The following is a 23781-nucleotide window of genomic DNA, read 5'->3' as shown; positions in this document are numbered from 1 at the left end:
GATTTGTCTTGAAAGTGTCCATGAAGGAGGAACATTTGATTAAAAGCGAAGGCTGAAGGCCGATAAAATATGTTTTGTCATAAATCAAACGACCCAACAAATGAAACATATACTTTCAATAAGGGCATTTATGTTTTTTGGGGGGTGGGGGCGGTGGGAGAAGCGTAGACATTTAGATGGTTGTTTTTTGTGTTTATTATACTGTCAATTTTTGAAGAAACGGAAATTATCATTGTATTTTCAAATTTCTGAAGTCCTCAGACACATCATGCATGCCATGCTTGGCACCTTTTTTCCATGATTTTTAAAGAAATAAAGCCGATTTGCTCAGATATTAAAGGGATAAGTAAAGAACAGTCCCATATATTTTAGCAAGATTTTCAGTGTAGGGCTTTATCCTGTTACAGAGTGTTTTCACATGGTGGAAATGGTATTTTCAGACTACTTAACCTGTTTACACCTGGATCAACAGCTGTTTTCCTGTGCTACATTTAGTTGTCTTACACTGGCATTTCAACCTCTGATACCTGAGAAAATTTGCTTTATTTCTTTCAAATATGCAGAAAAAAAACATAATGAGCAGCTTGAATGTCCCAAATGTTCCACGAACTGCAAAAAATACAATAAAATGAAATAAAATAAAATAAATACTAACAGGTGACAAGAAAATTAACGGAAAATTAGGGGGGGGGGGGTAAAAAATGTTATCAAAAAATGAGTAAATATCCACAAAATTACCACAAGACAAGCAAAATAAATAATGAATAAATATTCAAAATATATATATTTTTGAATATTTATTCATTATTTATTTTGCTTGTCTTGTGGTAATTTTGTTGTAACAATTTCCTTTTAATTTTTGGTCTATTTCTTCTCTGTTCGCCGTCTTGCATATTTTCAAAGAAATCAAGCACATATGCTCAGGTTTCAAAGGGGTTAAGTAAAGAATCTGAATACTTCCTCCACCCATCATCACATCCACGTTTTTCCATCTTTACAAATCTGTCTCCCTGGTGTTGTCATCAGCAGCGCGCGCGCGCACAGGCGCTGCTCACACATGGCTCGTGTTGTTGTTGCTCCAGTGATCCACGTGAGCACCGAGCAGCGCTTCTTACTGGCTCGCGCGGAACAAGAGGAGAAAAGGAGGCTGTAGACCTGACACTATTGCAAAACCGAGAGAGGAGAAGAAAAGACGTCCAGCCGAGGCTGTCACACACACGGGGAGCTTTTAGCGTTTGTTTTTTACGGAGACAGTCGAGGAGGAAACCTTTAACCTCCGCATGCCGGAGGGTCGCGGTAAGTCAAAGAAACAAAGTGTCTCTGTGACAAAGACGCCGAGGTGTTTTTCCTCGCTGTACATCGCTGCATTGTTGAGGCTGAGTTTGTAAAGCTGCCTGTCTTCTTGAGCTGACGCTGCCTAACAAACTTGCTTTTTAAAGCTGCTTTTAAAGGAATTCCTGATTTAACGAGTTGAAAAGGGAGAGGACATAAAAACACGCGTGAAAACAGAGTTTGAGACAAGTCACTCAAATTAGCTCCATGTGACAGCCGTGTTTGTCCGTAATTGTTGCTCCGGAGATGTGTTCAGGCAAAAACATGTCGCTATTTTTTTCCAACTTGGAGATGTTTTGGATTTTTCCATAGTGTAAGCAGTTAGCAGCACATGGGACTGAGCTCGTCTCTCTCAGTTTACAGCTCTCTCGGGACATGAGTAAGGGAATGTGTTTTGTTGTTTGACTCATTTTTTTCCAACACGAGTTTCACAGTTGCATCCGTCATTTTTTTCATTTCCGTTAAACTTCAACTAGTAGCTATTATTTGCTTAAATCACTGAAGTCAACGGGCTTGTGTTTGTGGCAGGCGTCTGTATGGGACAGGCTTTTAATTCCTCTCACACAGAACTGTTGCTCACTAAAGATGGGAAATACAATGAAATTATTTATTTAACCCTTTGAAACCCAGGCAAATTAACTTAAAAAACATGGGAAGAAGGCAATGAGCAACAAAAGAAGAAATGACCCAAAAGTTCGCAAAAAAATTTCTGAAAAGTATCAAAAATTACCTGAAAATTTGCCCCATTAAAACATAAAAAGTTTAAAAAAAAAAAAAATGGGGGAAATGAACTGAAAAAAGCTTAAAAATCATAATAATTCTGCAAAATTAATTTGAAATATATAATTATGAATATAGTTCAGAGGACATTTTTCCTTCGCTTTTTAAAAAAATAGACCTCTTTTTTGTGTCTCTCTTGTTCACTAAACTGGTAATACTGCCTTAATCTTTTGTGTCAGTCACAGTAGTTTTCCTGCACCAGGGATACTCTACTTGCTTTGCTCAGGGGCCACATATGAGAAATGGCAGGAGGAGAGGGGCCAGTAGCAGCAGCGCATTCATGTGTCGAGGATTTTCATAAGTTTCGAGGATTGTAGGACATTTCTAGGATTTTAGGGCTTTAGGGTCTTAGCTAGGACCTCTGTCGGTGGTGAGGGGGGATCCTCCGCTGATCATTTTTTTGATAAACAATCTCTGTTGTGATGTTTTTTCCTGCACTCTGATACCTAAAAGTACAAAAACAATTCCCAGGGTGAATCACTCTGTTTTCATTGTGAATTAGAAAATGGTTTGCCGACCAGATTTGGCCCGCGGGTCGTCACTGTCCTACACTTTTTGGAGAAATTTCAGTTCTGCAACTTCATGGATGCGAGTGAATCCTGCACACCAGACCTTTTAAGCAAATGGAAATTAAACTTTTTGGTCATCTATAAATTTTTAAACTTATTTTTAGTATTTTATATTGTTGTAAACTGGATATTTTGTGGGTCTTTGACTGTTGGTCCGACAAAACAAAGCATTTTGTTTTTTCGCCTTGGACACTGGGAAACTATGATCGACATTTTCACTATTTTGTGACACTTTGTAGATTAACTTTTAAATGGTGAAAGTAGGGTATCACTTTGATGCAAAATCTTTAAAATGTTCTTGTTTTCTTTCACTGCAACTAGTAAAAAGGAGCATAAAATTGAGTTTGAAAACGGGCAGTTCTCATGTGACGTGGATAAAGTTGTTGACATGCTGATGGTTGCAGGTATAGAGGAATGAAGCAGGGGGAGATGGGGGTGGGGACGTGCGCATGTCTCCACAGCACACCTAGCCAGCTGAGTTTTTCTCCCATGCTTAATTTTACGACTTCATATTTAGCAGTGGCTTGTAACTGGTTTCTGTTTAACATCATGTTCTTTTTCATATTTGAGATAATTAAACCAGCAGTCACATGCAAGTCATAGGCACATGCTTATCGTTTACCCAGAGGATTTGTCACTTTTGAAAAATGGGTCTCGTCATAAAAGACACCAGATTTTGAATTAACTACCTGATTGAATAGTACAATAAAAGATTAAGATTCTTTAATAGAAATGTACAGTTTTGTCTGCGTAGGGGAGGCAGCGGTTACCTCTTTGTTCCTGCTGTTATCTACTGTGATCTAAGAACGCACAGCGTTACGTAACCCCGAGCAGTGCTTTCATGTGAAATGTAGACACATACCAGGAAAGGGGTGACCACGGAGGAACACCTCTGGACTCAAAGCTTCAGACTCAAAGCCAAAACAGGGAAGTTATAAAACACGTCTCGTGACAAGGTTTAGCACATGTTCCTGCGTGCAGGGTTACCCCACGAAGTGTAGAAAATAACCTCAAAGACTTGGTCAGAGGGCAGTCAAACGTTTGCGCCATAAGAGATCTGAAAGATGCAGATGCGGGGATTAACTTTTTCAGGAGAAATTAATCATTTAGTCTGTAAAATTTTAGAAAATCTTTAAAAATAGCTTAATTTGTTAGTTCAAAATCTGGGTTGCACAAGTTGCAATTTTATGTTTTTGTACCGAGAATCGATTGCATTATGAGCGTCAGTTTTAATGGAAATGGTAATTTTTGCATTTCGCTATCACTGAGAAAAATATAAAAATGATAATGATGTAATTTGTGTTGGGGTCAATACCAAAGAGGGTTTCCTTATGTCTCAAATATGATTTGTTGTTCTGAGAATAGTGAACACATTTTACCTTTAGCCTTAAGCAATTTATTGAGAGTGGCCGGTCAATTTGCACAAAACATTAGAAAATATGTATAGAAATAGAAATTTTTGGTAAATATACAAATGCAGTATGAAGAGAACTATTGCATTTCCAAAACTAATGCGGACACCGTTCTTTTTTAGGATTTTTAAATCATAACACAATAGAAAAAGGGTGAGTAAAACAAAAAGAGAAAGAAACAACCATTTAACCTTTCTCAAAATATTCCAGCTCCTGTGATTTTAATGTTGCACGTCCCCTTATTTCGACTTTGATAGTATTTCAATCAAATGTGCAGCTTTTACAGCATCTTAAATATGAATATTTGCTTCCATGGAAAAAAAAAACTGAATACCTCTGAATTTTGGACCAAATAGGCATTTTTTGGGGTGGGGAATAAATTGACTATTTGAGAAAATAATGGCAGATTAATTGATGATAGATAATGAAATTATTCCTAAAATACTGACTTTTGACAAAATGAAACCAGAGAGTCCGTTTAGATTGTCTAAGTCAGTGGATCCCAAACTTTGTCCTAAAGAGAACCCTTTTCTGTCATTAAGCAAACTGAGAAAGACCCCTAATAATGTTATATATGTTATGGATATTTCATATTATCGTCATTGCATAACAATAACAGTACAGAACATCTGACACAAGTACAATTAACCTAAATACTGAGTGTAGTAACCACAGTGTAAAACCAGTGATTTGGATGATTTTTGAGCAGATTTTCCTTTGAATATTGCATCAGAGATATATGAGGAACTTTTTATAAGATTTTCTGTCTGTGTTATGTATTTTTAATAATCAAACATACTTAGGAGGTTTCTTTCTTTCTTTCTTTCTTTCTTTCTTTCTTTTTTTATTGTTCTAATAGCTCTGTGGTTGTTTTAACTGCGCATGATGTATAAACATTTGTACCCAACATGGACAAAAGTCCTGAGAGACAGATTAAAAGCGCACATGTCTTTATAGGCTAGAGGAATCCTTGTATTGTTAGAGCTTTTCTATTTCCACTCCAGTTTTTAAACCGAGTGTCTTGCAAATGGAAAGATGCATGATGATGATTTCAGCTGCACTTTAATCGTGCAAAACCGATCAGAAGTGATAGATGACAGTGTGGTTGTTTTTACACTCTGCCTTCATCACCGCAGCTCAGACAGAACGACATGAGACACCATGTGATTGAAGCTGGAAATAAAAATGAAATAGTCTTTTTTTTTTTCTTTTTAGAAAAAGAGTCAACACAGTTAATTGGCTCCCGTTATTATAAATGCAACATGCCAGTCAGATAGACCTCATGATCAGTCAGTAACTAAGCTACTCTTCCATTCACTGCTTCAGTAGAGAAACTGTCTGGCATCACTTGTAGTATTTTTATGAGATCTTCTCGGAGGAATTTCTTCATTATCCAGCTAAACAGCCAAAAAACCCTCTCTCTGCTTATTTCATATATAGCCTACCTATGCTTAAATTACGTTTTAATTTCAATATTCGGAAATTATTTGTAGCGTTTTTACATTTTCTCATTCTGTTGCAACATTATAGGTCGCTTACGTTTCTGATGGCTATGACTTTTTGATGTCCCATTAAAAAAATCACATTACCGCAGATAATTAGTGTCACCGTTTCTTTCCATGTCATAAGAAATACTTTATTCATGGTTCTGATAATGTTACTCTTACTTAACATCCCCGCTTTTTTCACATGAAAGTGCTTGCGGCTGGATAAGAAAACCCAGAACTGACCAAACTAATAGACAACCAGCTTTGTGATAACGGTTACCCAGACGCCGATTGTGAGGTTGGTGAAGCCAGACAACCAAAAGATACTCTGGGTTATGTTGACCTGGCATCGTAGTACAGGCCTTTGATCCAATCTGTTGGAGTCTGAATATCTACAAGGTCTTCATCTTACAATATCTTAACCTTCAGACACCCTGGAGCCTCCTTACACGCCTGCATGCAGACAGTGACAGACTCTGACGTCTCTGAAAATGCAAAACCATGACCATGGATGAATTATACATTCATATGATTACTACTTTTATACATGATGACATTCACTGACTTCTAGTGAAATAATTTTTCCAAGACGGCGTATTTTTCTAATGCAGGACGAGGCTGTTAAACAGAGAGTGAGGCTTCTGTGAATGTAGCTTATGTACAGGTCATCACCGTGCCCTCACCAGTTAATGATAGCAATCCATTAAAATCTAAACGTCAATGTAGGTGATGTAGGTCCTAAATTTCTCTCTGGATTTGGAACTTGAAAAACTAGCTCTCTTAATGGTTATTTTCTTAGTCCTTTCTCTTTACCAGTTGCAAAAGCAAACAGGTGGTTGTAGCACGTTTAGGCATGATCTGTGCGTGGTTGCCGAAAGGAAAAATACTGCGGTGAATCACAGATGTAATTTTATATTATTAACTGTAATCACCACATGCCAGAAATTCACAAAATTGAAAAAGTAATAGGACTGAATAAACATATTTTCTTTTTTAAAAACATTGCTTTAACATTTTGTGAACCCAAAGGTTGAGTGTTTTTTTTTTTTTGTTGGACTGAACATGTTGCAGGAGGACAGATTTACAGCTTGCACTGCAGAATAATGAACATGCAGCACAAGGCACATGTGTCCATCTGTGTGGGCAACATGCTCTGTTACATAGCCTCGTTATTGTCAGCCTGTGGCACATAAAGACGTCCATTGAGAAAGGTCATGTGGCGACATCACGAGAGAGTGGGAAAGAATTTGAGATGTCGAGAAGAACAAGAAAAAGGAAGGAAGCGCAGTTTGGGTCAGTTCAGAATTGCTTCAGGACTTACAGGTAACAGTTGCACTCTGGTAGTGGTAACTGGTTTTCGAAGTAGCTGTAAATCTCATGAGCAGTGGAAGAAAAAATCTTGCATGTCATCAGACTTGTCTTCCCAGTGTTTGAGTAAAACTTTTAAATGCTCAGACACTCCAAACCAGCATCAAAGAACTGATGGCGACAAAGGCTGACTGTTTCTGCCAAAACGTTGCATGTGAACAAACTGCAAACTGCAGCCAACTAATAACTAGCACATATATTGTGCCCCTGCAGGAGAGGAAATAACTCCATACCAGCATGCAGGTGTAGTCTGTGTCTTTGTTTTCATCATTTCCTTTTGTCTTCTTGTGCATGGAACTGAACTGCCAGTCAGAGCGATTTCATTCAATGGCGGGCTCTGCTGTCTCTGATTGAACATACTGAAATGGCTGAAAAATAAGTGACAAGGGCCGACGAGTGCCAACAAACTAGGGTGACAAACCAACCACGGGCTTGGTGTGTCAGGGACCTAACAGTTCAGTAACAGTTTGGCACAAAAAGCACTTGGTTAGGGTAAGGTGAGGATCATTTTTGGGCTAAAACTAACTAAAGCTAAACCTGAATCTCTGACTGCGCTGTTGGTGGTTGTGTTGCATTTTGAGTTGCGTATGCAAAAAAAAGAAGTGTTTATGAAATAGAGATGATTCTGCTGCAGTGATTCTGATCCTTATTCTTGAAACTGTCCAGCTGTTAAAGAAGATAGATGCTAAATCAGTGGAGTACTTTTAAGACAATAATGTGCTTTTTATTCAACATAAACACATTGGATCTAAAATAAAATGACTGTGGTTGATATGCTGACTTTCATCTTCAAAGGAATAGTTTGGGAAAGATGCATTTGCGTTCCTGCTGAGAGTTAGCAGTTAACTGCAACTTAAAAAAAATGTATCCTTTCCTTTTTGATAAATTGGACCCAACAATAAAAATAATATGACACCATTTCAGTACTTTTACTTTTACTGCATGTAAAACTTAATAATTATGTAAGAAAATAAGTGTGAAGAGGAAAATAATCAGGTGATAAGCAATTTCAGTTTTGGCTTCTTATCGCGATGATTGTAGACAGGTCTGAATAATTTCAAAAGTCAATGATGTTTGGTGTCAAAACAGAGCTGAAATCATGTTGAATGAAAACACATTGTGGTTTGGTTCTTCATCATCAGATTATATCATGAGCTGAATGTCAAGAGCAGACAGTTGTTAAAAATCACTTCCGCAAACACGACTCACTCAAAAACTCCTTTTAGATCCACTTTGACATGACTTTCCAAGTAGTGCTGGACAGGAGGAGCCAGTTATCTTTTCCCCAAATCTGCAGGAAACCACAGTCAGCTCCTAGAGGTGGATGTTATCTTTTGCTGGAGGATGCATGCAAGATTTAATAAACCAGTTAAACAAAAAGTCCTTGTTCAGTCCAAGTATTAGAGAGGCCCTGCAAAGGGAGAGCAAATTCTAATAGTAGATTTTTAACCCTGTCTTGTAGGTCTGTGTTGGGCAGACTAAACGTGTCTTTTCTAACTCAGTCAGCTCAAATCTACGTGTTTTATATCATGTTGTGGTATTCTTTGGAGTGTGCAGGATGATCTCCAGGGTGGGCTGAGAAGGAGTTTGTTTTTGGCCGTGTTTGTAATGCTTTAGGCCAACACTGTCTGTAACAATCTCTAGATTTTGTAAATCTGTGGGAGCTGATTTTGAGAAGTCCAGTGTTATTACTTCATGTGCTGTGTGTTTAGTCTTGAGATCATGGGGAGTTGAGTAATAATGCAGGTTAAGTTGTCAGACTGTTTTTCCACTCGTTCAGTTGCACTCTCTGGTTTAGATTTGCTGTAGAAAAAATGCACTCGTTTATCACTTTGTGTTGTTTATTAGAGGCCTAACGTGTCATGCTGAAGTTTCTGCTCTGGTCCTCAGCTCTGAAACTCTGATTTAAGTGCTGTTTTCGTCTTGTATGTTGCATTTAAAGTTGAGCACACTATTTTCATCCTCGCTGACTTCTGCTCTGCTATAAACACTTTCCATGTTTGTGCCTGGGAGTGTTAATGTAAATCATACTCAGATGATTTGTACACTTGTTAGACAGCATGACAGGACACACTGACATGCTTCCTTGGTCACTGAAGTTCTGAGCAGCCACAGTGTAAGCGTCTCCTCGGTCATTGCAGATGAGAGTTCATGTCCTCAAGAGTTTCTCTGGTCCTAAACTTAAAGCATCAGATGCATAAAACTCGTTGTTTATTCAGGACTGAAAGGGTGTGTGTGCACACAAGGACAGAAATGATGTGTATATGCATTTTTTTTCATCCCATTTCTCTGTGTGTACAACAGCAGTTTGCTACTAGTGTTGGAACATTTCTGGTCCTTATCAAATCACCTCTAGCTATTTCAGTTAACTCTTCGAAACCAGGATTGACATCAGTTTTTCTTGTGCTGCATTCAGGCCTTTCACAAGTACATTGCCTTTGAAACCTGAGCACAAATAGGTTTAAGTCTCTTTGGTAAAAAGGAGAAATAAAGACAATGAGCAAACTGCAAGAAAGCAGTATAAAGGTGACAAGAACACAACCTGAAGATTAATGTTTAAAATAGGTGAGAGCAAGAGAAAGAGGGTAAAAATATTAGAAAATTATCAAAAAAACCCCACTATATTTGTTGTTATTACATTTTTGTATTCAAAATGTTTCAGAATATATAATATTTTTAAGTTTCAGGCCATTTCCTTGCCTCTTTTTGTTTTTTACTTTCTTTTTTTTTTGCTAATTTTTGCTTATTTTCTTGTAACTTTTTACTTATTTTTTGTTAATTTTTTGGGTCATTTCTTGATAAGTTGAGCTTCACCTTCTCCCATGTTTTTGGAAGAGATCAAGCCGATTTGCTCAGGTTTCAGAGGGTTAAAACCATGTGCACGGTTGGTTGAGAGTTTGTGTGAGGTGTCCACATTCTCATATTGCATCTTCCTTTATAAATACTAGTTCATGCATGGGAAGAGGCATATGCATGGTTTTTGTGCATACACATTGTTTATACATGCAGCCCCAACTGTCCAAAATGAATGGCATTACACTCTTGAGTTGTTTGGTCTTTGAAGGCTGCATTTGGCTTCAAAAAGTCCCCTCTCTCATTTTTCATCTCTCACAGACTGTTATCTACTGTATATAGATTTTGCATGCATGGACATAACATTCAAAACCATCATCAAGTCTGTAAAACTAATACACACCCAAATCATCGCTATTCAAATCAAGGGCACTACACGATGCTAATGATCTGAATTCAAATTAGCTTTTTTTTCACACAGTGAACCCAGTGACTTTTCAAAGCTATTGTCATCATCACAAGCTGTGGTCTTGTGTGTGTTCTGTTGTTATCCAGCCGTGATGAATGCAGGATTTGTACCAGTTTGCACGCATGTGAGTGCTCAGAGTATTTGTGCATGTTCTCCGTGGTAGGATACTGTGTGTGTGTGTGTGTGTGTGTGTGTGTGTGTGTGTGTGTGTGTGTGTGTGTGTGTGTGTGTGAGCAGCCTCATTTCCATCCAGTGCAGCGTGCAGCATGGCCCCTGTACTCTCAAGGCTTTAGCCTCCACAAAGCTCACTTTGTCACAGTTAACAGGCCGGCGCCTGCAGCTGGGTTGCAGTAAGTGGCAGCCTCCTCTTGTTGCTCCTACACTGCAAGAGACCTGACAGGAGAGTTGCCTGTCAGGTCTGGGGGAAAATACCCAAACTCTGATGTGCATGGGCAGGTTAATAACGCTGCAAGGGTTATAGTGTGTTACATTTCTGTCTTTCAGTTCGAGGAATTCACTTAATTTTAAGATGGCCATAATGACTGTTTCATGTCTCCTCAAATCTGAGATTGCACTACCACCAGTAGTTTCCAGTATGTATATAACAGGAATCATACTGAGTTTACTTGGCATAGTTTCTGTAAGAGTACAACTGTATCATTACAGCAAAACAAGAAGGTCCCTACAGTGCAGTTTATACATACAGTCAGGGTGTGTTAATGGCATTAAGGCAGTGTGTGGCACTTGACCTTACGGACTGTTTTGGGAGGAAAGACGTAAGGGGTTTTGTAAGTATATTAGATTATTTTAGTTTAATTTATCAGTGGTTTATATTTATTTTTAATGCTCATTTGAGCCAGACCCATACTGGAGATTTTTGGCTAATCCTATCAGTATTTAAGAGGTTTGTATAATATAATACAGTATTTACTTTTCATATAAACTCATAACATAATGGACGTTTTTGAAGATGTGTGAACAAAATATATGCTGAGTGGGACATTTTACAGTCTATAATAAAAGCTTAATCTCACAGTGAATTATTATTCACTGTTTGTGAAATAATTTGAAAGGTATTCAAAAATGTATTTAAAACTGCAAAATATAGATAGATTTATCAATAAATATTTTAAAGGTATACTATGTAGGGTTGTAGGTTAGTATTTGTAAACACTCACCAGCCAAAGAGAAAGTAAAAGCCATTTACTTTCTCAACATATTTTTTTTTTACTATTTATAGTAAGAAAAAAAAGGCACCAATACACCGCCACACACTTTGAGTGGGTTTTAATTGATGATTGGGGATCACTTCTGTATGAGTCTGTACATGTTTTCAGGAAAATACTGCATAGTATCTCCGTAAGTAGTTAAACAAAAAGCTGTTCGGTACATGCTGAAGAGTTTGTGATGTTAAGTCATTGTTTAATGTCTTTGACAGCCAGATATTGTCAAGGTACAAACTGTAAAGTTAAAAACATGTTGTGGTGTAAGTCACCGTTATCAGATGACGTTACCTTTCTGGTGACGGAGAAGGAATGTACCGTCTAATATGCTCTCTCCTCACAAACATGTTGTTATTACATGCTTGCCTTCAGTCACAGGCCACTGCAGTGTAACAATGCCAGGCATTCTTCAAATTTATGTCTGGGTATGTCTCAAGAGCAGCCACAATAAGAGATTGTTCTCTGAGTCGGCTCCAGTCAACAAAAACGACACTCTCAAGAGGACTCTGTCATAAAAACTTTAATGCTGATATAACGTTTGCTCGGTGAACATCATTAATACGAACTTAAAACACTATGTTCAGTTATCCAATATGTTGTGCGTGTATATGTGTACTTAAAGGTCCAGTGTGTAGGATTTACAGGGATATATAAGAATATATATTTATATATATAATATATATATTTTTTTCTTTATCTACATAGGTAATCCTCTACAAAGATCACTATGTTGCACTGCCAATTTATTTATTTTTTAAGACATTTTCTGTAGGCTTTTTGCCGTTATTCAACAGGACAGTTATAGCGTGAAAGGGGGAGAGAGGGGGGATGACATGCAGCAAAAAGATGAGGCTGGAATCGAACCCGCCACCGCTGCAGCAAGGATATAGCCTTTGTACATGGGACGCCAGCGCTGTCAGGTGACTGACTAGGCGCCCCAGCACTGCTATGTTTCTACAGCAGCCCAGAATAGACAAACCAAACACTGATTCTCACATTCGCATCAGCCACTGTAGTTAGCAACCCCAGTGTGACAAAAGCATCATAAAACAAAGATTTTTTTTCTTGAATCTGCTTTATTCAGCGTTTTCACCATTTTAAATCACCTGGTCCTTTTCAGACCTCTGCAGATAATTCAGTGCCCAGTAAAAACCTCCTAAACAACTGGATACGTTATCAGAGAAAAAAGGTGAGCACACATTAGCATGTGGTGGTCGCCCATTTCTGATGTGCTGAACAGCGTTGGCGAAACACTAATTTGTAAAGTAAAACTTCTTTTTTTCTGTGTCTTTTACGGCTTTATTCACCTGGTCTGTTTGCTTTAGAGAGAAAGAAACCTCTGCAGATAATTCTGCTTCCCGGTAAAAACTCCTGAACACTGAAGGAATTTTAACGGGGAGAAGTTTCAGCTGGTTGCAGTTAGCAATCCTCACCACTAGATTTAACTGAATCCCCCAAAATCTCACACACTGTTTTAAAAAAGGATTTTGAATGCAAGGTTTTTACTTGTAATGGAGCTTTTTTACATTGTCCAATTGCAACTTTTAATTATGTAATTGATCATTTTTACACCCCTGCAACAGTCCAATGGAAAGGGTAACACCACTAATTTCGGTTATTTCACACACCATGACAATAGCAGCAATTCTGATAAAGCTTCAACATTTTTATGAGCCTGAACCCCAAAAGCACAGTTTCCTTCTTAAGTTAAAAACTTTGAGCGGGAAACAACCAACAAAACCTGGTCAGAAGGCCTCAGAGACCAGCTGGTGACGTGAGGCTGCAGTAAATCTCTAATGAAGACATTCCTGTTCTGTCGGTGTCTCATTGTGTGTGTGTGTTTGTTTCTGTGTGTCTGCAGTGTTTCCAGTGTGGCGGGGGATCAGGGTCGGTAGTGGCGTCGGAGGCGGGTGGAGCCAGGGCTGGGGACGCTGCTTACGATGGGAGCCAGACGGTCCAGGACAAGGCGCCCGGATCCCGGAATTTGACTACCCCGTCTGGGTTGTTCTCTGTCGAGGGGGACGCGCCAGGCTCTGGGAGGTTTGTCAGAGAGGGAGGGGTGCCATCAGACTGCCCACAGACATGCTCAGCATCAAGCTTCCCCAGCTCTTCGACATCCACCAGGTCCCCAAAGTAAGGACAGAACGAGGTCTTCTCTACAAGTCCAGTAGATCTTTACACGGCTTCAGAGAGCCCAATATGAAATACTTTTTAACATTAAATACCCCAAAGAAACTAGACTATGTTGGAATATGTCAGTGGTTAAAACAATAGTAGTATTTCAGTAAAGCTTGTTGTCATTAGTGGTTATGTACCACTATGTATCTACAATTATCTTCACCACACTGTGAATACTTACCTCTGAGTATTTATACACTGAAAACAAACAGCTAAAAGCCAAACTCCAAATGCATAGCAGTAGTGACCTTACCTTATGTAATAAGCAGTCATTGTTGCAGTGGTTTTACATCACAGCTTCCAAGTGACAGTCTCAGTGTTAAGCACTAAAATACACCCTTGATTTTGTGTTTGTAGAGTTTAAATGTTTGAGTTTCTGTAGATAAGGAAGCTGTTTGTCTCTGTCTGCTTGGTTCTGTTTATGATCTTTGTCAGTTTTTTCCAAACTAAACTATTTAAAACAAATCACGTGCGAGGGATTTTTCCCTGGTGAGACCAACTGCACCAACCAGTACCATCAATGGAAATAAGATAGAAGCTTAAGTCGGTTTAGGCTGAATGACATATTTGATGTATCAGTCAGTAATAAAGTAGGATTGTAAATATTTATAAAGATACCTAAAAGGCCATAGCTGTGGATATTTGACGTCCAGTATATGTTGAAGTATCTTTATGTGTTGAACAACATTTCTGTTTCTTTCAGTTACTGAAATGTTCTGCTGCAGACTTCTCGAATTGGCAAGTTGATATCAGATCTCCTACGAGGGAAAATATTTACATTGTTGTCATCTTTGTTTATCTTCCTTCATAGTGCATCCAACCAGAAATTCTCCCTAGAAAATGTGTTTTTTTTAAAGGTTTTATAAATGGTGAAACTTGTGATGGAAGTAGACATTCCTTCATATTAAATGGTCACAAGCCAAAAGTGCTGGGAAGCACTGCACTGAAGCACACGAGACAAATAGTTTTAGGCTGCAGCACGAGTGCAAGGTTGTAAATTCCGAGGGAGAGATCCAGCGAGCGGCGATATTTTCCTCACAGGGATCAGCAGACGTTTGTACAGCGTAATTACTCCCCCGCATTAATTGCCCACATTAATTACCGTGTGTGTGGTCCTCAGGTGTTCAGGGAGGACAGCATCATCTCTGGATACCGTCACCCGCGGAGCTCAGCGCTGGACTGTGTCCTCAGCAGCTTCCAGATGAACAACGAGACCATCAACATCTGGACACACTTCCTGCCAACATGGTGTGTGCAACATTTTTTTTTGGTCACATGTTCATTGGTTGTGTCTATTTTTAGTTTTATTTGATTTTGATTTATTTCAAACATGTAAAAAAAAAAAAGAGAGAGAGAAATGATTATACAAACAAGCAGACAGACGAAATGTAATATGTACAGACAATGAAAAACACAAAAAACTTACTTAATCCCATCGCTTACCTAAAAGTCATCGAATTTTAATTAACCAGCTTCCTTATCAATTTAAACCTATACTATAATTAAACATTATATGCATACACCCACATACTCAAAATCAAATATCTATAATTTCACATTATTATTTACAGAAAAAGGAGGAAGATAAATTATGAAAAAAAGGAATATACAGCTTGTGATTGTCAAACTTCATCCCTGCAACTCATGAAAATCATGTTTTTATTCATTGTTTTAAACTGATTTATGGTTGGACATTGTTTTCGCTCCACATTAAAACTGTTAACTCCACAGATTGATATACAGAAACTTTTTTTGGTGCGAACACTGTAAGTCCTCCTTAAATTGTAACCAAAATAAGACAGTGGACCTCATGTAACATTCTTTTAAGTTTCTCACATATTTTCTATTAGTTTTCTCCTAAGAGAAAAATAAGAATAAGAAAAGTTAACTCCGGATGCACCAAACGCTCCTCTGACCTGATCATAAATTTGAAGAGCATGCCTGATAGTTTGTTGTTAGCGTAGGTTGCACCCTCTAAACACTACTGAAGGGCAGGTGCTCAAGCACTCTGGCACATGCTCAAGAGCTGGAGAGATGCAGGTGTGGAGGCTCCAGAGTATTGCACAAATCTAAAAGCTGTGCTCTTGGCAGTCTGAATTGGCTCATCCATTCATCTGTCTCTTTGAAGAGATCTGTGCAATCTCTAAAATCATATTTTCTACATAAGGCCTGAATGACCAAAGCATCTAAGAGCAGTAAGACATTTAGAGGCTGAACACACACCAGATCATCCCAGAGTCTTTATAGTCTTAATAAGGATCAATGGACTGATAGTTTTTAATAGCCCATTAAAATTAATGATTCAGTCATGATAATTACTCTTACATATGTAAAAATCTAAAATTGAATTACATAACAAACTTGCTTTATTCTAATGTTCCTTAAATGTTAAATTTGTGTTTCCTTGCATTGGACAAACAATTTGTAGACTGCAAAAAGAAGATGTTTTTCTCTTATCTCTGTGTAATCTCAAACACTCATAAAAAATAAATGACCTAAGAGAAGAGCAAAATGAAAACTATGGTAGAAGGTAGATTTATTAGGCATTTTTTAAACAAAGTTTAAGGATGAGTTGATTTAAAACAGCAGCTGCTATGGATATACTTCCGCAAATTGCAGAACTCAATGCATACTAACAAATCAGGATGTGAACAAAAAATAAAAGGAGAATTTTGTTCGTAAATTACTACCTACATGAGGCCAAATAACATCACCAGTGGTTTTTCTTAAATTTATTTTTTATTTTTTATTTAAATCAGCTTTTTAAAAATCTGCAATAATATACAGTAAAAATGCAGAATGTTCACATACGCACAAATTTTCAAAATTATTTTTTAAAAATCTAAAACGAGGTTGTGACTGGGACCAGAGTACTCAAGACTAAATCTTGCAGCAAAGTGAACGCACGTGTTAATTTTTCCAGCTGTTAAAACATCAGAATTTGTAAGAATTTACAGATTAGGAAAAGTATTACAGTTAATTCTTTATAGTGCTGTAGAGAAAATAAGCATGTGGATAAATGGTATGATAAAGATTTTTTTGAAAGGTGGGGCAAAAAAAATTGAGGCAGCATCCCCAAAAATATGATAAGCCTGAATCCAAATAAATAAGAGAAACAGCCTTGGAAAGTGTGAGATTGTAGAAGTCAGACTGAGTTTTAAAAATGAGACAAAATGGTGTTTTGCAGGTACTTTCTGTGGCGTTTCTGTGTCCTCTGCTCCACGATGAACTTCCTGACGGACAGCTACACCTGGCCCCTGCTGGTGTATATGCTGCTCATCTGCATCTACCCCTTCACCTCCAGCTGCGCACACACCTTCAGCACCATGTCGCCTGAGTCTCGCCACATCTGCTACTTCTTTGACTACGGAGCGCTCAGCCTCTACAGTCTGGGTAAGACTTCAGACGAAATGGTCGAATCCTAAAAATTCAACGTTTGGTGCAAATATTTGTGTTTCTGCAGAACTCAGAGAAGTGATGAGAGGAATGATTGTCTGAGCGCTCTGTTGTTAAGTTGAACACCAAGTTTAATACAACTGCTTCATGCTACTTTGTGATTATTAAAAATAAGTTTGTTTAGGGCAAGGGTGGGCGACCTGTGGCTCAGGAGCCACATGCGGCACTCTAGCCCCTCTTTAGTGGCCCCCAGTGATTTTGACACTCAAAAAAAAAAAGAAAAGAAATAAAAGAAATCATGGAAATGATTTTTTTCCCATTTTAATTTTATTTTATATTTTATTTATGTTTTCTGTTCTAAGTCCAAATAAATGCTTACATTTTCCACTTTTAGAAAACCCACCGAATAATAAAATTAAACTTAACTAAAATTTGTGTCATACATCTATGGCCTGGCGCCATTTCTTCTAAATTTTGCCAAACCTCAATGACGGTGACTTGTGTCGAGTTTCTCTTACTAGGCTTGTTATGTACTACAAATCCAAAAGTCTCACAGAAAAATCGAGAATTTAACAGTTTGTAAAAAGATTTGTTTGTGTTGACTGCAAATTCCAGAAAGTTGAAGTACCAAATAATCATGAATAGCCCGCTGTAGAGTAGCCACATTGTTGTAAAACATATTAATAAATACTTATTTAGACAAATAATATTGATAGACTTATTTAGACTTAATAGGCAGTGTTATGTTAACTACAAGGCTCAAATATGTTTTGTGGCCCCAGACAGTTTTTTGGAATTATTTTTGGTCAATAAAGGTTATAAAGGTTGCTGACCCCTGGTTTAGGGTATAATAGAAAATAACTTAATAGCACAAAAACCTAAGTGAAAATCAGAATATAAAAAAATTCTTTTGAAGTGCAAACACTCTAAATTTTATTTTTTCTCGTTTCGCAAATGACAGAGCAGAGTATTCAGAGTACTGTTGCCTCTTTTTGTCTTTTAACATAACTGTGCCAGCTGGATGTGATCTATGCATGTAAAAGTATCTTTCTCCTTTCTGCCTCTGCATGGCGGATCTGCAGCTTCAGCGGCGCGTGTTTGGCCCCACAACCTTTTCTCCTATGAGTAATATTTCCCTGTTTCTGTGTCAGCGTTTAAAGTGGAATTTCAACAAATGAATCTACCTTGTGCCAAGTGTTCATCTGAAAACTTTTCCTGCAGCACCAGTTGTTCCTATCTGCCTGTTTGCAGGCGAGTACATACATGCTAGACAGATTTATTTTGTCAGCGCTCAACCTATAGACCTGTACAGACTTATGTGTTTTAGCTGCATATATAGTCAGTGTGTACAGTTCAGATTATACAGTTGTGAGTTTGTCTTTGTGGGTGTGTTTCTCATCTCAGCAGCATATATAGGATCCCACCTACAGACCAGCAGTCAAACATTAACTGAGGGCCTCTTCAGTTCTCTTTATAAATGGTGTGGTCCCCTGCAGATTGATACTTAGAGGGGACCTAACATGCTTTTCTTTATTTTTTGTCATATACTGTCATATACTATGTATATAGTATGTGTATGAATATTAGTATTAAATGTAAACTTGTAAATGTAGGTAGAAGTAGCCTCTGTGTGCAAAAAAAATGGCTTCAGATGTTCTGAATACTCTGCTTCCAACTGTTTTTTTCTACTTTGGCTACAAGATTACATCGACATCGTGAAGTATTTCTGTATATTGTCATCCGCTTTAGGCGCTACTGCAAGTGTTTACGTTGCGTAGCCTGCACAGCTACATGTAGCTGCATGCTTCAACAGTGGAACATGTAATTTTAGTACCTGATGTTGTACATTTCTCCCCGATTTCATTACACATTGCTGCTGGAACATGCTCAGTGCTGTTTAGAGGCTTTTATTTGTGATTTTTCATGATAAAAAGTGCAACTATTCTCTGTTAGTCATTCCTCTGTTGAAATTACAATGCTGAAAGTACATTCAGCCACATGATAATGCTTGAGAAAAAATAATTTCAACAAAAGAAAGTTCAGCTTTAATCAGTTAGAGTCAGTTCCTGGCTTTAGTGACACCGCAGAGACACCAAGATAAGGAAGATCGGGAAACGCTGATCAGTTAGGGGGGCTTAAAACAAGTGTCTCAGACAGCAGATGAATAAAGGTGTTTTAGCACAGATATTATGTGGAAAATAAAAAGTTTTTTAACATTGAAGCATGTAAACATTTTGAATAAACTCAAAATACAAGCATTAACCTAAAAATGAGCATAATGGATCCCCTTTATTCTACCACAAAGCTTCTTAGGGCCTAAGATTTGCCTGATTTAAAATGTTCAAAAGTCCATTTCAGAGATAAAATCCACAGGAGGGTTTTCTCAGTGCAGAGGAATAAAACTTGTAGGATAAACTTTACAGTAAAGACAGTACAGGAGACGCTCTGCAGGGAAGAAGATGACGTCTTCCAGTTCAGTCAGATCTTTCAGGTGGGCAGATCTTCGCTTGGTATTCAAAACAAACTGAATTTGCAGACACCCGTCATGTTAAACCATTTCAAACACAAAGAAATTGAGATGCCATAATGTGAAGGATTTGAAATTTTTCCACTCTGGCGACTCCTAGTGGTTATATTAGAAATCACTGTAGCAGACATACTCAAATGCAAAAATGTAAATATTTTGATGCATTCCTTTTAATTTTGGTAATTTTTAGATTAGATTAGAACATTGTTGTGCTTTTTCATCATTTAGTTTATATGTGATATAGTGTTTTTCCCCTCTGATCATCGAGTCTTTACTCTGTGTTTACTTGTTTAACATAATTGTCCTGCTTTCCGTGCAAAGGACTCCTGAAAAAGGAAACCATCCTGGTTTAAATTTTATTCATTTTGCTACATATTGAAAACATACAATTGATATGCCAAACTTCTTAAAACAAGGTAGTGGTTTGCTCGAGGACTGTCTTTGTCATATGAAACTCAAGAAAAAAACGTAGATGGTATTGGAAAAAAAGGGTCAGCACATGGGAGGAAAAACAAACTTCAGGCAAAAAGGCTGCCTTTTTAGTTTTTGTTTTTTTGCACCCTGGTGAAGACCATAGTGTCAAATCTGGTTGTTATGCAAATAGCCATGTTCTGAATAAAGGCTTTTTAACATAATTCAGCTACGTTTGTCCCTGCTCCATGCATGAGTGCCGGAAGTTTGTTTTTTCTCCCGTATTATTATTATTATAAAAGTGAACAAGAGCTCATGCAGGATAGAAAGGAAGGTAAAAGTCCACATAGAAATCTCCTAGAATGACCGTAACTTCTCAGGTCAAATCAATTAACTTTTTATTTTTTGACTGTCCTGTGTTTTTGTTCAGGTTGTGCCATAAGCTACGGATACTACGTCATGCCCGACTGCTGGGTAAACAGCTGGCTCCATCAGCATTTTGTCCCCATTGCCATTGGAAACACACTGTTCTGTACCAGCATGTCCTGCTATTCCAGGTAAGACTCAGCGGCGTACATAATGACTCTCTGCCTCTGGCCAAAATGTGAAACTCATTTTGGAATATTTTGCATTTTTGGTGCTCTTGCTTTCAGGAATTTAGGTAAAATGAAGTAAACATTGTCAAGGTACTGATATTATTTCAATTGATCGATCAGGTTTTATATACATATAGCACAATTTAAACAAATTGAATGAAATTCGAATTGCTTTACGGTTTGATTGAAGAAACAAAAACAAGAACAACATATGAAATCCGCAAAAATGGATCTAAAAAAAAATAAAAAGAGACTAAAAAGACTTTTTTTTTAAGTTTTGAGTTTACGTTTGAAAGCATCAGTATTTCCAGCTCCTCTCAGATCCTCTGGCTGTTCTGCGTTTTGGAGCATAACGGCTAAAAGCAGAATCACCAAATGTTTTAGCTCAACTCTGCAGAAAAATAAAAAAATAAGAGTCAGAGGATCTGAATGGCCTTTGTCACTTATTTACTAAAAGCATCTCTGAGATGAAGTCTGGTGCAAGGCCATGCAGTGCCTAATAAACTAATAAAAAATAACAGGCAGCCAGTTCAAAGTCTTTAAAACAGGCACAATGTGCTCTCCTTCTGGTCTTAGTCATGACTCTTGCTGCAGAATTGTCTCCTTGTTGCTCAGAGAGAGAAACAGCCTGTCTTTGGAAATATTTTCTCAATGATAAAATGCTGTTTTTTACCATCAGGCCTACGGGTTCAAAGGACTGAAAACAGATGTCACCAAATGCAGATAACCCCTCTACAACAGCATTTGATTATATAAATGCGACTTACTTATGCCTGTAAGGTTTTAGTGTTTTCCTGCGACTTGTGTTGCCAGGATGGAGACTCGGCTGAGACAGCGTTTACACCATCATGTGACACTTAAACTCTCCACTGAAACCCAGACAAATGCAATTCTTCTGGGCTCAGCAGCTCTTAAACACACGGTGACCTGCTGCAGCTATTCCTGGAATATGTCACTGTCATTATCATATAGGCGTCAGTTTTGGGTGTGAGGCAGGGTACATGTCCTTCTCAATATTTAGAACACGTGAAAGCTAAAGTAGCGGAGGACGAACTGCTAAAATGTGACTCATAGTTGGTAGAGTAGGTGGTGGTATTATGCAAGCTCAAAAACACAGATGGCAATCTGCCATAAAACGGAAAGAAGATAAAGCATCTATGCACGGTTGAAGCAGGAAGTACCATATTTCCACTGAAAATTGATGCAGAAAGGGTTCAAATATGTGCATGAAAATTCACCAGAATGCAGGAAATGGACTCTTTGAGGCTCAAAGTTTCTTTGGTAGGACCCCCCCCGATCCCCCACTTAATATGTGTCCCCTCAGAAAAAAAACTGTTTTTATATTTTACTTTTACTAAGTGTAGAAAAATATGCCTATTGGTGCTGTGTAGGGGATTTAGTTTATATCTGCTCTATATTAACTTTGTAAACTTTGTATTGCAACTGCTGTGAAGCGGTCCCTTTGTATAAATATTTGTTGTATCTTATCTTACGTGTTGAGCTATAGGAAGCGAGGATGCATGCATTGAATTTAAAGTTAAATCAAGTGTTAAACTGAGTTTCTAACATTATACTTTCACCTTCTGCTGTATTTTGCCTTCCGGATGTCGCTGAAATGCTAGCTGGGTTATATTTTTACTATAAATGAAACCACTTGATTACTGCCACGTGATTGTGTCCACAGGTTTTTGGAGCTGCAGTTCCCACAGAGAAGTAAAGCCCTGAGGACAGGAGCGTTTGTCCTTCCTTTTATTTTTGACACTGTCCCTCTGTTTTACAGGGTGAGTGTCAGAATTGTCTCTTTAGATGCTCCTTTATCTACACATCAGAATAAACTGTATGCACACGTTTATTCTTCTCTGGATGAATTTAAAGCTTTTATTTCCACTATGAACTGTCGTATTATGCAGCTGCAGAGTGTGTTATTTGGTGTCATTATGTAAGTGCTCAGAGGTGATTAGTACTGGGCTGTAATAATACTTTGAACAGGATTTTTGGCTCACTAACCCAGAAACTGATTTCCTTTCTTAGTCTAAGACAAAGGCATTGCTGCCATTAATTAATCCTACTAATCACTGTGATTGTTTGTGCAAGTTCATTTTGTCCCTAAGTAGCTCAAAAATGCTGTCAACAATGCTCTAGCCATCAGTGTGCAGAACAGTAACTTCCACATGAATATTTACACCTTCGATCAGTATTTTATCTTCTCTGTTTCTTTTGAGAGACTGAAATAAAAAATACAAATAGTGTTTTAAAAAAATAAAAAAAAAAAAAAATATATATATATATATTTAATTTTAAAATCTGTCTGTAGATCCTTCTGTGCTGCGGGGGAAGCTGCAGCCCGAGCGACGCCTTGTCCAGTCACTGTTATCACCTTCTCTTTGCCTTCCTCACCTGTTTCCTGTTTACCGCCCACCTCCCGGAGAGGTTGGCCCCCGGCCGCTTCGACTACTTTGGTATGTCCTGTAACTGGCTATTTGGGCTTAGCGCAGCATATACTGAAAAGTACTTCATATCTTGATGCCCTTACCGAGGAAATAACAAAAGCACAGAAAGTGTGTCAGAAGATGCTTCAGAGCTTACGGCCATACCACCCTGAACACGCCCGATCTCGTCCGATCTCGGAAGCTAAGCAGGGTCGGGCCGGGTCAGTACTTGGATGGGAGAAGATGCTTCAGTGACGTTTTCACAGCGAGGCTTAACCCTCCACATCAGACTGTAGCTTTTGCATGTTTTTTTATGTTTTACAGTTTTTTTGCCAACTACTGGACACAGAATAATGGCTCAGTATGAAACCTGTTTTTTTTGATAGTCTGCAAACTCTCCAAACAAATTTTCATGGCTGTTTTTTTTTTGGCTCAATGGACAGCTGTTTACCTTGGTAAGGTTTCAAACAGGTTGTTTTCAAGGAGGGTTTGTGTAAAAATGCTCTGCACCAGTGGCTCACACAAAGAAAGAGCTGCTGTGTTTGTCACTGATTGTGCAAAAAAAAAAAGAGAAAAAGAAGATGGTTTGCTATTGCTGTTAAAAAATATCTCCCTAAAAGCAGTTGTTGAAACACAGCAAAGTTTAAAGCACTACTGCACACCCCAAATGATCATTTGTAAATTACTCACCGATTGAATTTGGGAAGAAGAATCCAAAAACTGAAAAAAAAATCCACATAAGGAGCAAATGTGAAAATAACAAAATAAACAGTATATACAGTATACATTATATACAAAATAAAAAGTATAT

General features: G+C 37.9%; 1 protein-coding gene across 2 annotated transcripts in view; it reads left to right on the top strand.

Annotated features, from left to right (window-relative positions):
• The window catches only part of paqr6 (progestin and adipoQ receptor family member VI), a 31040-nt gene that overhangs the window by 2943 nt on the left and 4316 nt on the right, over window positions 1–23781 (top strand). Inside the window, exons 1-7 of one of the 2 annotated variants that reach the window (XM_042489215.2) lie at window positions 1139–1296; window positions 13295–13566; window positions 14732–14859; window positions 16799–17004; window positions 20376–20502; window positions 22226–22322; window positions 22856–23000. In XM_042489215.2, coding sequence (XP_042345149.1) covers window positions 1281–1296; window positions 13295–13566; window positions 14732–14859; window positions 16799–17004; window positions 20376–20502; window positions 22226–22322; window positions 22856–23000 — 991 coding nt within the window. In that variant the 5' untranslated portion in view covers window positions 1139–1280. Of the gene's footprint in view, window positions 1–1138; window positions 1297–13294; window positions 13567–14731; window positions 14860–16798; window positions 17005–20375; window positions 20503–22225; window positions 22323–22855; window positions 23001–23781 lie in introns of those variants that run through there. The other variant, XM_088084614.1, reaches the window with a different exon arrangement.

The sequence above is a fragment of the Plectropomus leopardus genome, chromosome 11 (genome assembly GCF_026936395.1).
Source record: "Plectropomus leopardus strain MGB_pleo_1.0 chromosome 11, ASM2693639v1, whole genome shotgun sequence".
NCBI lineage: Eukaryota > Metazoa > Chordata > Actinopteri > Perciformes > Serranidae > Plectropomus > Plectropomus leopardus.
This window is presented reverse-complemented; position numbering and strand designations above follow the sequence as displayed.